The sequence below is a fragment of the Scophthalmus maximus genome, chromosome 18, assembly GCF_022379125.1.
Source record: "Scophthalmus maximus strain ysfricsl-2021 chromosome 18, ASM2237912v1, whole genome shotgun sequence".
Taxonomy (NCBI): domain Eukaryota; kingdom Metazoa; phylum Chordata; class Actinopteri; order Pleuronectiformes; family Scophthalmidae; genus Scophthalmus; species Scophthalmus maximus.
In genome coordinates, this window is record NC_061532.1 from 4,466,930 (window position 1) to 4,482,514 (window position 15,585).

Below are 15,585 nucleotides of genomic sequence, written 5' to 3' on the forward strand. Positions count from 1 at the left end.
ATTTAATAATATTTGCTTCTATGCAAATACCCAACATGCCAATTTGCCAAAATAAAGAAAGGAAAGAAATTTGGGAGAACATTTTACTCCCTCATCAATCTACGCTCAGTATCCCATAATGGCACGAAAATGTATTCTAATTTATTCAAATGTATTAAAAAGAAAAGACTTTCTGATCTGTATATGTTGCAGGCTATTTATTGGTGACCCAACATCTTAAGAGGGATCATGCTCATGGCTATACATCAGAAAATCTTGAGTTAGTTAGTCATGATAAGCAAGGATCCTCAGCAGACGAAAAAACCCCAGATGAGACAACAATAAACAGAAGTGGGCTGCACGGTGGTGGAGTGGTAGTGGTTCGCATCCCGGTTTATAAAAATAAAAAAAAGGGCCTCTCTGCGTGGACCTTTCTCCCAGTGTATGCGTGGGTTTTCTCAGGGCTTACCTCCCTCAGTCCAAAGACGTCTAGATTGGGGTTAGGTTCATTGGCGATACATTGGCAACCTGTCCAGGGTGAGCGGCACCTCTTGACCAATGTCATCTTGGTTTGGCTCCATGGATGGATGGATGAACAAAAGCGGCTGCATCAGGGCAGGCATCTGTTGTCTGACCTTCTGAAGGAGAGCACTTGATTTGAATAGACAAATTTCTATGGAAGTCTGTGCATGTGCTGACCACTCCAGCTGACATGGAGAGATGCCATCAATGCAAATGATCTTTGAACACAAAGCCAGGACATCATCATGTGCCCTGCAACACATCCCCACCCCAACACACACTCACACACACACTCACACACTCACACTGGTCTTTCTGACTGATGTGCCCACTTGCTTTGACTGTAATACTGATACTACCTACATGACATGGAGTTGGATTTCTGTTTGCTAATTGCATCAAAGACGGGTTAATCATCGGTATAAAGCCAAGGTAAGAGCTTTTCATTACTGTATTTGTTATACTATCAAGCACTTCATTGTACTACAGTTAAGTGTAACCCTAGCATGAAAGCAAGATACTAGCGTCAGAAGCACGTGAAAAGCATGTTCGACATGATGTTTTAAGTTTTTTTAACAACCATCTCCATGCTTCCTACACACAACTGTAACTGCATCAGAAACCCTAACCCTCGTGGTCACTTGTCCTGCCACAAGGAACGGTTCAACCAGTAATCTGTGTAAAGGAAATCTTCCACGGGAGAGCTAATAGATATGCTGCATTGAGATATCGATACTTCCATGAATAACTGACTGGCTGCAAAGACTGAATACGTGATTTACTTTAACTGGGGAAATGATTCTTAACAAAGATGTAAGTTGAGGGGGTCCTGGAAACAGAAAAGTAGATTAACTGTATTTGTTTTTCAAACACTTAGTTGTCGATTAATAACAAAGACATTTCAGATTCAAAAGCACTGGACGGACACAACTTCAGATCTCGGAACTTTGAAGAATGGAAAGTATGCGAAACTTATTATGTTCCCTTTTACCCACATCATGTCAGTCATCATTTTGTAACTCAAACAAACAACAGTTGAACAGGTACACACCTCTGACAGTGTCAATGATTATGGACATGTAAGCTTCAGAAAGTATAATTATTATTTGTCACATTCATACAATTTTTAATATACGTGGCATGTCTGACCCTTGAAGGTTAGTTTGTACATGCATTTGTGTTTCTGTTGGCTTAGTTAATGTGTGTAAGCAGGAAAGTGTATATTCATTCCTCATCCCATTCACATGAACGTGAAAGTTGCTGTTCAGGGTTCGATAAACACCATATTAAAATGGCTTAAATGAAAATGTGGTGGTGATGGACTGTACCGCATCAACAGGCCCTTCACCATAATTGGTATGTGCCACCACTGATGTGGGCGAGAGTGAACAGTGCACTGTTATGGGAAGCAGCGAAAACCACAGCTCTTTGTTTGTTTTCATAGTTCCTATGCAAAGAGATGCAAACAAGTTCGACTTGCTATTGTATGAGCTTCCCATACTTTGGATAAGAGCGTCAGAAAGTCCAAAGTATAAACATGCTATAATAACGAGATGTAATACTGTCAGACTCAGTCAAATATAGACTGGAAGATGTTGAGACAGTTAACAACAAGCCAATTAGAACTACTGTATATGAGGACAATATTGTTTTAAATGTAATATTGTGTGAACAGGTAGGGCTGGGATTGCAATTGTTTATGTCATTCGATTGTTGAAAATATATTTGATTTTGAGAGAACAGTCACTCTCTTCTACCTCTAAACCCATGTGCTACCAAAAGATTTACAGGCCAGTTATGAAACTGTTCCTTGAATTGATCAAAAAATTCCCATATGAGCTGATTAAAAACTCAAGGAGATGTTCAAACTTCAACGTGATCAGTTAACGAATTTGAGAGCAGACTTTTAGTCACTGGAATATTGCTAATTTGAAATGCTTTTGAAATTTAAAAATTCATTCATATTTACGCTCACTGACTAAAAGCCATACTAACACTGGAAAAGTTTCTCTCTTTGCTCTCAAAACACCTTCAGTTCTTCATTGCCTGGATTCCGATTTTTAAGATTCTGCTCCATGTTGACATGAATGCATCACATCATCTCCGCAGATTTGTCACCTGCACATTCACGCTGCCACACCCCAAGAATCTGTTCCGTTGCATTCAGATCCACGGGCTCAAATTAAGGTAAAAAAATACATAGCTGGAGACTGAAAAAGTCATTGAAGACCAGTGTCATGTTGATGAAGCCAGCTCGAGACGCCTTTTGCTTTGTGACATGAAACATTATCCTGCTGGCAGTAACCATTTGCTTCTAATGGCTGCATGTAATGCATCTTGTACATGGTCAGCAATAATACTCAGGCTGTGGGATTCAAACCATGACTGATTTGTATGAGGTGCCCAAAGTGTTTCAAGAAAACATTTCCAACAACATTACACCAGCAGTCTGAACTGTTGACACACCGCAGGATTCGTCCAGGAATTCATGCTTTTGACTCCAAATTCTGAGCCTACCATATGCAGCCTCAACAGAAATACAGATTCATCAGACCAGGTTATGTTTTCCCGTATTTAACTGTCCAGTGTTAGATATTTAGACAGACAGGTGTACTTTATTGATCCCAAACGTGGAAATTCTGGAAATAAAGTGGCTAACAGCAACAGGCTGCCACCTTGCACGCCACCATTTTGTGTGAGTCTGTTGAGTCTGTCCACTGCAGCCACAGACTTCTGTTCTTGCCCGACAGGAGTGGAACCTGATGTTTTCTTCTGCTGTTGTAGACCATTCCACATCCACCAGCTCGTTTGACAACAACAAACATGCCAGTGTGAGAAGTCACTCAGATTGATGTGAACATTAACTTAAAGCTCCTGACCTGTATCTTGTATTTTATGCATTGCACTACTGCCACATGATTGGCTGATTGAGTAATTGCATTTAGCAGGTGTACAGGTGTTTCTCGCAAAGTGTTCAGTGAGTGTAGGTGTTTGTGTATATGTGAGTGTATGCATTGTCACTGTCATCTGACATGTTGTTCCTGCCAGGGTAACAATGTTTTCCAAGGTCTGTCTGTTCCTCCTTGGAGCTGTAGCTGGGTACTTCTATCAGGTGAAGATGCTTCTCACTCTGTCGTATATACTTTCGAACAGGACTAATACCAAGTGAATGGTAGCTTTTGTAGTCTTTTATGATATACTTTATGTACACAACTGAGTCTCTTGTCTATTTTAAAAGTTGAAATTTAAATTTTTAATATTTGCTCGTTGTTTTCATTGCAGATTGTTGCAGTAGGTGAGTCATTTGTCTACATAGTCACATACATTTCCATAAATTGAACCAGAATTAGTTTTGGAGCATATTTGTTTCTTTCCAATGGATCTGTCGCAGTTAGTGGATTCACAATGGGAGCAAAAAAAATGAATTTGAAATGCAAGCGACTTGAGAACCTTTAACGGAGAGTCCATATGGAGGAAGCACTCATTAGTTATTACTGTGCCTGTGGCGACTTGCACTTTTATTCTTCCTCCTCTTTCAGAGTAACAGTTCTTCCAGAAAAAGTGCATTGGTTTGCACACAGTTGTCAGACACGAGTCGTTCATACAAATAAATTCTGTCTTTTGAATCAACTCTGAACTTATTGTACCATTGATGACTGAGCTAAAATAAGAAGCTCTCAGAGCCTGTTAGTGCTCCAGCTTTTCATATCCGCGGAAAGGGCATGTTTATGCCATCAAGTATACATTATATCCCTTTTCACCCCAACTGTGTTGCTGAAAATTACAAAAAGATAACCCTATTTCGTGTTTTAGAAGAGATCTACGTCGCTGAGCTGATGGTGGAAAGTAATATTACACTGGAGGCCTCAACTATCCTGTCAGTTTTGAATACTGAGCTCCAAGTGGAAGACAGCAGTGGAGTTCTCCATACGGTGACGATCTTACAAGGCGAACTGGTAGCAGGTATTGTGAAGTAGCACTTTCTTCTCTCTGTGCTCATTTCAGTCTGTGACAGGGCAAATGGCAGGTGTTGGGGGGCAGGCAATACAGCTCAGGGTGCACTGCAAACTTTAAAGTAAAGCAAAGGTATTACGGTGAAAGTACTCATCTGTTTACTTCCCCCTTTTTGTGTATTCGATCTGCTTGGCAAGGATGCAAACTGGTGGCTGTCTAACGAAACATATTTGAATATACAAGACTCTGTTTGATTAATTTGCTTTCACTAAACCAATCCTGTGATGTCACGTATCTAGTCATCAACCGGCTATGTGTAAGCTCACTGTTGACCAACCAACTATGAGTTAATGCAACTGGAAAAAAGCAAGGTTTTTAGCAAATGGCCAATCCTAAGCAACAAAATCATTTTTCCAACAGAAAAAAAAGAAGTGGTTCAATGGGGTAAAAATTGCAAAAATGATTGCAGCACTGAAAACTAGAAAATAAATTAATAGATAAAAGTTCCAGTCTAAAGATTCTGTTGCCCGGTTTGGTATTTGTTTGCTGTCGTTTCTGGTTTGGTTGTGTTGCAATATTTGACCCAACCCTTAAAGGACAAAGCGGTATACATAAAAGATGGACGGTTGGGTGGATATTGACACTGATTACATTTTCTATCGGCATAATGAGAAGACGTGTATTGTTTAGTAATTACATTTCATGTTAAAGAGAAATGCTTTATGTTTCAAACCAAGATTTCAGAGGTTTTCAGAATCTGACTGTTGTGCTTCACTTTCTAGAATGCATTATCATTGGACCTGATTCCAACTGCGATTGCTCAGTTGGGTTTGTTTGGAGCAACGAAGTGTGCTACAGTTCTGACTGTTGCAGTGAAACTACTTGCAAAAAAAATGTGTCCCAAATCACACCACTCTGCATTGCCAAAGTCAAAGGTACCAGTCCTACTATGTGACCACATATTAGTATTTTTTGTACTAGAATTTTCCCTCAATCCTTACAGTATTTTGTAAATTAGGGTAGCATAAAGGAACAAGGGTCACTAGAATTATCAAAGTGTTTGTGCATTCTACTGAGTTGATATATTATATTCCGGTTCTGTGCGTTTTTTTTAATTATTGGAGAGAACAGAGTGAAACAACTGAAACTAATGATAAGGTTTGCAATCAACAGTTCAAATCAGTGGATCTGTAACACTTAAAAGAACAATCTGGGATGACGCCAAAACTAATCAGGTACATCTCACTCTTAGGATAAATTTATACTATACTATATACTATACTATAACAGAGGATGTTTGCCACTATTATCCATGAATCAGATATAAATGTTCAATGCTCTTTTTTTTTTAAAGCTGAAAGCTGCCTTTGGAAGGCTGAATGGCTATGTCAGAGACTCGCTGAACATGACTGGTTACAGGTATAGGTACACTTTGAAAAGAAAATATTTTTTTGATTGGCTCTTTGTGGCTAATTTACACAAAACAAGTCCTCTAAATAATAAAATATATTTTCCAAGTCATAAACACAATGGACGGTTTTCTTTTTCATTCACCAATATCTTTAATAATTATCTCCCAAAGGGAAAGCAAGCACATTGCTGACTTTGAGGCAGCTTTTGGCGTCAAACTGAGGACTTCGGCACTTCAAGACGTAATTAATGAACTGGAATCCAGTCTCACAGCTGAAGTTTTGGTCAACACTGTAGGTGAGTGAAAAAGTATTACGGTTTAGTGTCATTCATTAAAATAACAAAGACAAATTATTTATAAACTGTTGCTCTCTATAGACAGCTTTCTATATTTTATGTGTATATAATGTGAAAACCATGCATTAGAAATAGTACATATTTTTATTTTTCATTTTTTTAACTTAAAAAGAAGGTAGAAAGTACATTCCTGTGCACTCAAGACCCCAGGGTATTCATAGAAAGCATGTTACATGAGTAAAGTGAGAACATATTTACATGCACTTGTAGTAACCTGGTTACTGTAAAACTGCATAAACATGCAGCAGGTATGTGAACTTTACTTGAGACTGAAATTACGTGAGATTAATTCAACATCTTCATACTGTCGGAGCAATAGAATAGGTCAGAGTTTGTCATTCATTCTCTGGCAATCATGAACATACACAGCAGATTTCGTTTTTCACCAAGATAAATTCCATTGATCAAAATGGTCACCAAAATCCTTTCCCATCATCCACGGGGGCACTTGAATATGCTATGGTGGTCTGGCCGGAAAGTGTCAAGGTAGACAGATAGATGGCTGAAAGGTCTTACCCACTAATTTACCCACTTCTCCTTGCCTAGTCATAGCTACTTTATTGCTGCGTATCCATGTGGCCTTCTTCACACAGGAATGGTAACCATAGAATCCCCACGGGCTCCCGTGTGCTACCAGTCCATTGTAGTATTGAAATGCACATTTGAGGAGGCAACGGGCAGCGCTGACTGGAAATTGATCAAGAAAAATTCCCACTCTGACCTCAACAACGGCAGCTTTGTGAAACTGGACAGCAACTGTGCCACACAGAAATACGATTCTTGTGTTGAAGTTACACTCAAAAATGTGACAAGTATCTGGGCAGGCAAGTACAAAGGCTTCACAATGACATCTTTTTCTTAAGTTCAAGTTGACTTCTGTACTTATTTGGCCACGTTTGTAATTGCCAAGAGGAAGAAGTTACTGCGTTATCAAGTTCTCTGCTCAGTGGTAGCTAAGTCTTAAGAACACATTAAAGCTACAAACAGCCCACAGATTTGCACTGTAGCATGTTATTTACATTGGCATATATGTTTCCTGCAGGCACATATGAGTGTGGATTCACTAATGGGTCTGTCACGCACACAGCCACTACACAGTTGAGTGTTGCACTGCTGCCTGATGAGATCATCATGGAGAGCAATCCTATTACTGTCGACTGTTCTGGCGACAGTCAAAGCTCTGACATATATGTTAGAGTCACTGCCACCATCCCAAATACCACAGAGAGCCTCAATGTTTCATGGATGAACACGGATATAGAGCCAATTGTACCAACCATCAAACGTAAGATGAACCTCACCTGTAAACCAAAAATACTGATAATATCAACACAACATTTAAATTGACAATTTAATGGTAAAATGCATATAAAATCCTGAATCACAAACCTATCCCTGAAACGAATATCCATCTTTTGTTACAGCTTCTGAGGATTCCCTGGTCTACTCTGTGAAGGCTAAAGTCACATGCGACAAGAAAAGAAAAGCAAAAAATGTTTCTATTTCATTTACAAACACGATGGGACAAAAAAAACATGCTCAATTGGATATCCCAGTAATTATTGGTACCTGAAAAAACCCTTTTCATTGAATCTAACCTGACTTTGTCTATAGCGTAACATATCCTCACTTTGCAGGAATACATTTATTTGCAACTTGTTCTCTAGCATCATCTAATCGTTCCCAACATTATTATTTTTTTCAGATGGTGCAGAGTTCTGCGGGGAGGAAGAAAAAGAATATGTGCTTTGGCCAAAAACCCCAGCTGGCGTTACAGTGATTAATCGAACATGTGCAGAGGGCAGGGTTGGTAACAAATCTCGTACCTGTAATGGCACTACCTGGCAGCCGGTGTTCTCCTACTGCGTCACTGAAGAGTTGATGAAAGTTTTCAATTTAGCAACGGTGAGTGTGGTATCATCACTAATATGGCCCTGCGTGGCTCTTCTGTCTGACAATTTTGTCTAGATTAGTTATTGCTAACATGCTAATATTTGAACTTAGAAACATTTTGTATTGGTTGTTGCGATGTTTATACATTAATGGCTCTGAATAAAAAAAAAAGGAAAAGGGCAACCTTGGCTCTTGGCCACCAATCATAAGAATACACGCAAGAGGACCAATAAAATGACGCCTTTTTCATCAGCTCACATCTTTGCTCTGATACTGAAGTTGTTTATTACAGTCGTTAAGGTGTTGCTTAATATGAAGTTTTGAAACCTTCATGTACCCATGCTACTCTTTGTTAGCAAGATTAAATGTCATCATTTTATTTATTTTGATTTATCCTTTATTTAACCAGAATAGTCTCATTGAGATTAAAATCTCTTTTTCAAGAGACACCTGGCCAAGATGGACAGCAGTACAAAGGCAGCTTGTGTTTCTGTGACCACTTCAGATAAAACCACAATAAAAGCTAACATTTCAACATGTTTAAATCTTAGACCTGGTGTATAGCTAGCTAATTGCGAATGTCTTTAGTGTTTTGATGGTTATACCATGCCCTGACTGTCTTAGACAGTGATGACCAGAGTTTTCCAGGTGTAAATTTGCAAGCAGAAAAGTGACAAGAAGTTAGCAAATTCGCTAACTTTAACTGTACAAGTTGATTTGCACACACAAAACAACAAAAACATTTTTACCAGTCACGGTGTTGTTTTCTCCATGTGCTAATCTGTCTTTCAATATTATATATTATATAAGAATCTATAGCAAGTTAAGTTGCCCTTGACAAAGCCCTTCTGGATACAGCTCAATTTGTGTCTATGCCCCAATATCTTAAACCATAGATCCCTTTTGTATTACCACTGATTTTGTCTGGTATAATGAAACAGTTGAAATAGATTAAACTATCTACTTTTTTTTTTTAAAGCAATGCTTTTTGCAAAGTTTATAATTGCCAACATGATAATACATTTTAAAAAGTGATTTGACATCCTAAAGAGTACTAAAATGTATACCAATTTTGCCATCTGGAATTTTTTTAAATCTCAGCATCTCAAAACCACCCAGATAAATAATGGAACGTTATAATTCCGAGGTCACAGTTTTTGACCCCATCAGCATCTTGTGCTGGGATGTAATTTGACTCATTCTATAGAGTGTAAATGAGATACTGTTTTTTTTTTGCTTCTAGGACTTCGAGATGGGACTGGGAGCGACACAGAAGATGGCCATGGATATATTTAAAGGACTGAATAACAACTCTACATTGGATTCTGATCCCAGTGAAACTTTGGCCGACATTTTTATTTCTATTCGAATTCTAAATGTGATGGCCAGTGCATCCAAAAGTTTTGTCTTGCAGGAGGAGGTCTTTCAAGTAAGTCCCTGATGATTACTATTACTTTTGCATTAATGTATACAGTATTGAGCTCCAAATCATTCTCAACCCAAAGTCCTACTTGGGCTTCTTGTTGTTTCTGAAACCTTTTACCACAGCTAAGCAGACAGAGTTGCTTAGTTGTCTTGGTTGTTATCACACAACCTCAGTTTGAAAGTCTGTCATGTGATAACAAGTGGTCATACAGGCATTACAGATTCAAGTTAAATTTTTAATGGATAGAAGATGCTAAGCTGTTGTTCCCAGACACCTGTGTCCATGTGAAGGCAAAAAGGGGCATAAAGACAGTATTATCGCGAGGTATCTCTTCAATTCTTTCTCGGCACCATTGCACGTTTCCAAGAAAAGCGCTGAGCTTCGACTGTACAGGGTAATTTCATTCAGTCATTTTGTTGAGCTCAAGTTCGTGTCAAACTGTGTTTAGGGCTTAGGTCAGCATTCCTTTGAAGCCTCTTGAAACATCACCAAATATGTGTGGTCTCAATATTGCGACTCCTTTGCTTAGAAACATGAGATACCACTTTGGGAACCATTCACAGAGCAGAATATCTTAATTTAGTGACTTAGGTTATAGTGTCAGTAGGGTATACAGTATGTGTCAGGACCCTCCTAAAAGCAGAATTAACCCTTAGCCAGGACACTTGCAGGCGTTGTAGGTACAAGGGGTGGATAACAAAAATACCATCTGGGTCAACATGGACTGTATCAACTTAAAATAGTCCACAGTTAGATCATCTAGAGTTCATGGGGTAGTACATTCCACAAACTATTCAACACCTTTACATCATTGAAAAGATAAGACAACCCCCAAAGAGGAAAACTGGATATTAAATCTCAAGTGACATACAGTATATGGGAGACACTATCTGGGTAGGGCCCCTGGACAAGAGACTGATTGAACCCTGAAAAGAGTCAGTCTCAGCTGGTCCTCAACCTGTTCGACCAGGAAGGAAGCAAGGTCAAGTAATTCCTTCACCTCTTACTATCCTGGAGCAACAAGGGTTATGATACGGTCCAACCCCAGCCCATGTATACAAACATTTGTTATCACCTCCACATTTCCACACTATGGTAATGTCATAACAACTAAATCATATCAAGCACATGAAATGTGGATAATAGTTTTTGAAAAAAGTCAGACCTTGAGCTGAAATTTTACTTTCAAAAATGATGTTTTAAATGGCTCCCAATGACCATCATAGATACATGAAATACATTTGGATATTCACCACACTGTAGTTTAGATTTATATATAATTATGATGGATAGGTTTTGAGAGGCTTACATTTGTGAAACAAACAAGACAAATAAACAAACAAGTGCATTTGCACAATTTTTTCTTATATATTTTTTCTTCTTTTTTAGGATTTTCTTGAAGGAGCAAGCAATATGTTGAAAAGCCCCTGGGATCTGGTCAACTCATCTGTTGTTCAGGACATGTCATCCAATTACCTTGGGTCCGTGGAGGGTTTGGTGAAGAATATCCGAGTGAACAGCACCACTACAATCAGCAGTACCAACTTAGACCTCAAAGTCTGCCCCTCAGGAAGTGACTGTAATGTGTTTAACATCAGCGTGACACTTAATACTTTCGACGGAAAAATGAAAACGGTTGCTGTGAAAAATTTGACGGATAAATTAAATAACAACTTCCACACGACAGAACATCTTAATAACCTCTTAGTAATAGCCACACTAGAAAGCCAAAATTCATCTTTAGAAATTTCGCTGGAATTCTTCAATGAGCAGCCGGAAACCATTAAGCCCTACTGTGTCTTCTGGAACACAACGGACAGCGGTTGGTCAGATGCAGGGTGCATTGCAAAACCTGTTGGTAACCACATAGTCTGCAAGTGCAACCACCTGACTTCCTTCTCTGTCCTCATGTCCAAGAGTGATCTTGGATCATCTAACATTGTCATAGATGTCATTACCTATGTGGGCCTCGGTTTGTCCATCTGCTCCTTGCTGATCTTCCTCATCGTTGAGTCTTTAGTTTGGTCTGTTGTGGTCAAGACGAACCTCTCACATTTTCGTCACACTGCACTGGTGAACATTGCCACGTTCCTCTTGCTTGCTGACTGCAGCTTTTTGGCATCCACCGCTCCTGGCAAGCTCACTGGCAACTGGTGCTTAATTTTGACCATGTGCAAACACCTGTTTTACTTGGCCATGTTCAGCTGGATGATGTGCATGAGCGTCATGCTCGTCCACCAGCTCATCTTTGTCTTCAGTCCACTTAGAAAAAGAGTCTTCATCTTTCTATCCAGCATTGTAGGCTATGTTTGCCCATGTCTCATAGTGGGATTTAGCTATTTGTATTGCACATACACCAAAAAGCCCTACCATACTGACAAATGCTGGCTAGTTTTTGAGAAACTCTTGGAGGGCTCATTACATGCTTTCCTCATCCCAGTGGGAACTGTTATTTTCACTAATGTTTTTTCCATGGTGGTTGTCATTGTTACTCTGTTGAAGTCCACGGCCCCTGATGGCAGAAAGGCAGATGAGAAGGAGACAGCCAAAAGCATCATCAAAGTGGTTGTCTTTCTAACGCCGGTTTTCGGAGTGACATGGGGTATTGGCTTCATTCTTCTAATGTTAAACGAAGACGACACCATGTATACTGTTGCTAACTACAGTTTCGTCATCCTCAATTCCTTCCAGGTAAATTGAAAGCTGCCCACACACCAAGTATTATGTTGATATTAACAATGAATCAATCCAACTTTTCTATCCCAACGCCCAATCCTCAACTCAGGGTATAGTGACAAATTCTAAATCATGTATCAGTGCTCCTTTACCCAAATTAAACCTGTATTTAATCTGCATACTTCATTCCATGGAACGCACTGGACATTTTTCTGACAGAAAGTAACCAAGGATTAATTTCATCAAATGTACCTAAAGACTTGTGCGGGTCCAGATGAAGCTCTGATAAATTGTCTAATTTGTCATTTGAGTCAGCGACAGTTGGGTCTTAAGACTACAAGTTCGAAAATGAAAAAAGAAGTGGGTTGTAGGACTAGAAAGAAATTAAGATGCTTGTCCTCATCTCTGCTTGAGGCAATTGTGACAAACAATAATTGCTGACAAACAATAATTGCTGTGACAAACAATAATTGCTGACAAATTTGTTAAAGGGGCAGTAAGCGATTTGGTTAGAAAAGTATGCTTAGGCTACATCAACACTGCTATGTTTTCAAAAACTATGTTTACACCTGGCGTCTACAGTAATCATGAGTTTTTGAGCACATAAAATAGAGACTTTTGGAAACATTGCTTGCCTGGAAGAAAACGGAACAACATCAGCTCCAACTACCAGATGTGAATACCACATGGATGACATATTACAAGCATTGACAACCCTCAATGTTAATGTTAACAGTTCCATCTCTGTTAGTAATCTCTGCAACTAATCACCCAACTTCAGAGCAGACGATCGGTTTCCTGTTTACACCAGTGCACACATGACTATGTGTTATGCATCTTTTAAGCATCTTGGTATGAAATTATTTTGGATATGGAGCAAATAGAGACATTGGTTTGTTTTAAACTGACACCAGATAATAATTTAATTTAAATGTATGAATATTATTGAATAACTTGGGCTGCCAACTTAAGGCCCATTTTTTAAACAGAAATCAGTGATAACCATCTTACGCTGTAGCTTTCATTGCCCTCTGTGAACAATCAGATTGTTTGCTGTGCTGGCACAACATGTTCTCTTTGTACACAAAACAGCTAATGCAGCTTGAATATGAATGTAATTCAGAAGATAGATGCCATAAGATGTGGTAGAAAATATTCTTTAAATATGAGAAATGTAACATAAAAACACAGTTTTAAGTCTGTTTTACTTATTTCTTCTCTTACAGGGCTTTTTCGTTATGTTAACAGGTTGTTTAACAGAGCAGAAGGTAGGTTTGTCAATTTAGCAATGTCCATACAGTATATGGTTCATGATCTATCAGTTTCAGTATGTTCAATGCTTATTATAATACACAGATTGTAACATTAAGTGGGGACCCAACAAATAATTGCACTTATATTTCATGTATCATGCACTTGCACCCAAAAATGCTGCCAGTAATTCAAATTTGTTGTTTAGCATTTACAGTGGGGCCAGCTTATTAAGCAATCTATTTTTCATCATTAACAGGTTCGAGGGGAACTGTTAAGGATCATAATGGTAAGTTTTTCAACAAGGTTTGTTCTGAATTACAACATAACATGACAGGAATGTGCATCATTATTCTGTTTCCTTCTACCCTCAGGCTAAACCAAAAAATGACAGCATGAAGAATTTGACTTCAGCCACACACGCAAAAGACAAATGAAGGCCGAGGTCAGTCTTATATTGTTGTTAATAGTCTCCTTTTTTACTTCTGTTTGCGGCACTGTTTAGTGTGTATACATTTTGCGATGTTTACCTTCTTAGTTTAATATAAGTTTGAATTTTGATCTGATAATGGAACTAGATTCAAAGTTAATGGATCACCTCTTATTACGATCAGTTAATCATTAGGCTACAAGTCTGGACCAAATTTCATGATCAACCATGCCGTAAAGATGTGAAGTGGGAGGGACCACTGGCTCCAGAAGTATTTTCCCCATTCTATTTTCATTCAAATTTTCTTTTAATGATGTTTTACATCTTAACACAGAAACATGGGGCTCCCTACATTACAATCCTATAGGGTTTATGTTATGGGGCAGGAAGCAAAGCCTCATATTGTATTATTGGTGCATTAATTATGCTAATTTGCTAACCCTAACCCTATGTGCACAGTTAAAATTCATCATGTTTACACAGGTAATTTACAGTACACACTTGATAGAAGCGTTTAATTAATCCTACGTGGCTTGTTTGTATGAACCAATGTAAGAGAAATTTAGGATCAGAACATGAAAAGGTTCTTGCCTGATGCCCATTGGGAAACATAAATTGGAATTTGTACTTTCAGAGCCAGGAGCGTTCATTTAAAATCACATCAATCATCACTAATGCCAACCCATCCAGCAGTTTTCGCAAACTATGGAAAAACGTTGACTTGATGACGGTGCAGAGTCATTTAGGTCCCTCATCTGAGAACAATGAGCGTCTGAACCAAATTTGAATCCATTCAGTAATTCAAATGAAACTCTAGTGCAAGTTCAGTCATGAATTCTACTCGAATGCATGCTTCAGTCGTAGTTAAATTTCAACTGTCACCTGGTCTTAAATATGATTTCTCTCCCTGCTATAGTTCTTTCATGCTGCTGCAACGTGCCCATCAGCTTCCCATCACTGCACACTTCTCCAACACATCAGATGACTCTCTTCATAAGTCTCAGCTCCATGAGGGATTTATTTTGCTGCTTCTTCGGGCAGATGCCCTTGATTGCAGTACCTCCCCATTGAGTGTAAGCACTAGAGACTCTATCAAGACTTTTTTTTTATCAGATATCATTCTCTTTAATCTGCTACACCAGCTACATTAGTTAACCCTTTATCATATATCATTATTTAGTCATCATGTATTTTGGTCTTGCATTATTACTAAATGAGAAATAAAATGTTTAGCTATTTAGACAAGGAATATAACGATGCTAGTATAGTTTTGTGGGGTTTTTTTCGACTGTTTTGTGCCTTTGTGACTAGAATGCATGTTGTGATGTTTGTCAGACGCAATGCAGTGACAAATGCTGCTGCGAGTGCCATAGCAACAATCCATCTTATCAGGCTTTGCATAGAATATATTTTTGTGCACTTGAGAATAAGTGTTCTACATGATTGTGCCGACAGAAACAGCAACTCACATGCACATGAATGCAGCGGCAATTGTAGCCAACAAGTGAACATGTCTTAGACTTTGTTTTGTGTTCGATTATAATTAGACAGTCACAAAAGTGTAGATGTTGTCCTGAAACAGTTGTAAGTTAGACTTAAATAGAAACACTTATGTTTTTGCTTTTTTTTCCTGATTGAAAGTGCAGAGTGTACACAAAACTGCAATTTCACAAGGAGATTGTGTAAA

The 15,585-nt window shown here is 38.6% G+C and overlaps 1 protein-coding gene across 2 annotated transcripts; it reads left to right on the forward strand.

Moving 5' to 3' along the window:
• The first annotated feature begins 781 nt into the window (after nt 1-781).
• adgrf3b (adhesion G protein-coupled receptor F3b) lies at nt 782-15,536 on the forward strand. 2 transcript variants are annotated; one of them, XM_035618144.2, is made up of 19 exons: nt 782-933; nt 2,611-2,688; nt 3,550-3,613; nt 3,784-3,796; nt 4,315-4,464; nt 5,238-5,390; nt 5,629-5,690; nt 5,810-5,874; nt 6,038-6,162; nt 6,816-7,046; nt 7,265-7,507; nt 7,647-7,787; nt 7,928-8,127; nt 9,359-9,544; nt 10,931-12,232; nt 13,444-13,485; nt 13,728-13,757; nt 13,843-13,913; nt 14,815-15,536. In XM_035618144.2, exons 3-18 carry the CDS (start codon nt 3,557-3,559, stop codon nt 13,903-13,905), a joined length of 3,063 nt encoding a protein of 1,020 aa, XP_035474037.1. In that variant the 5' UTR covers nt 782-933; nt 2,611-2,688; nt 3,550-3,556; the 3' UTR covers nt 13,906-13,913; nt 14,815-15,536. The 2 variants fall into 2 exon arrangements, with proteins under 2 accessions (XP_035474037.1, XP_035474039.1); XM_035618146.2 differs by lacking the exon at nt 2,611-2,688.
• Nucleotides 15,537-15,585: the final 49 nt, after the last annotated feature.

Excerpts from the sequence above, each read along its gene's own strand:
- adgrf3b (XM_035618144.2), top strand. The coding sequence starts at position 3,557 with ATGTTTTCCAAGGTCTGTCTGTTCCTCCTTGGAGCTGTAGCTGGGTAC. Across the intron at positions 5,691-5,809 it reads ATGACGCCAAAACTAATCAG|CTGAAAGCTGCCTTTGGAAG; the intron begins GTACATCTCACT and ends TTTTTTTTAAAG. Across the intron at positions 13,758-13,842 it reads AACTGTTAAGGATCATAATG|GCTAAACCAAAAAATGACAG; the intron begins GTAAGTTTTTCA and ends TTCTACCCTCAG.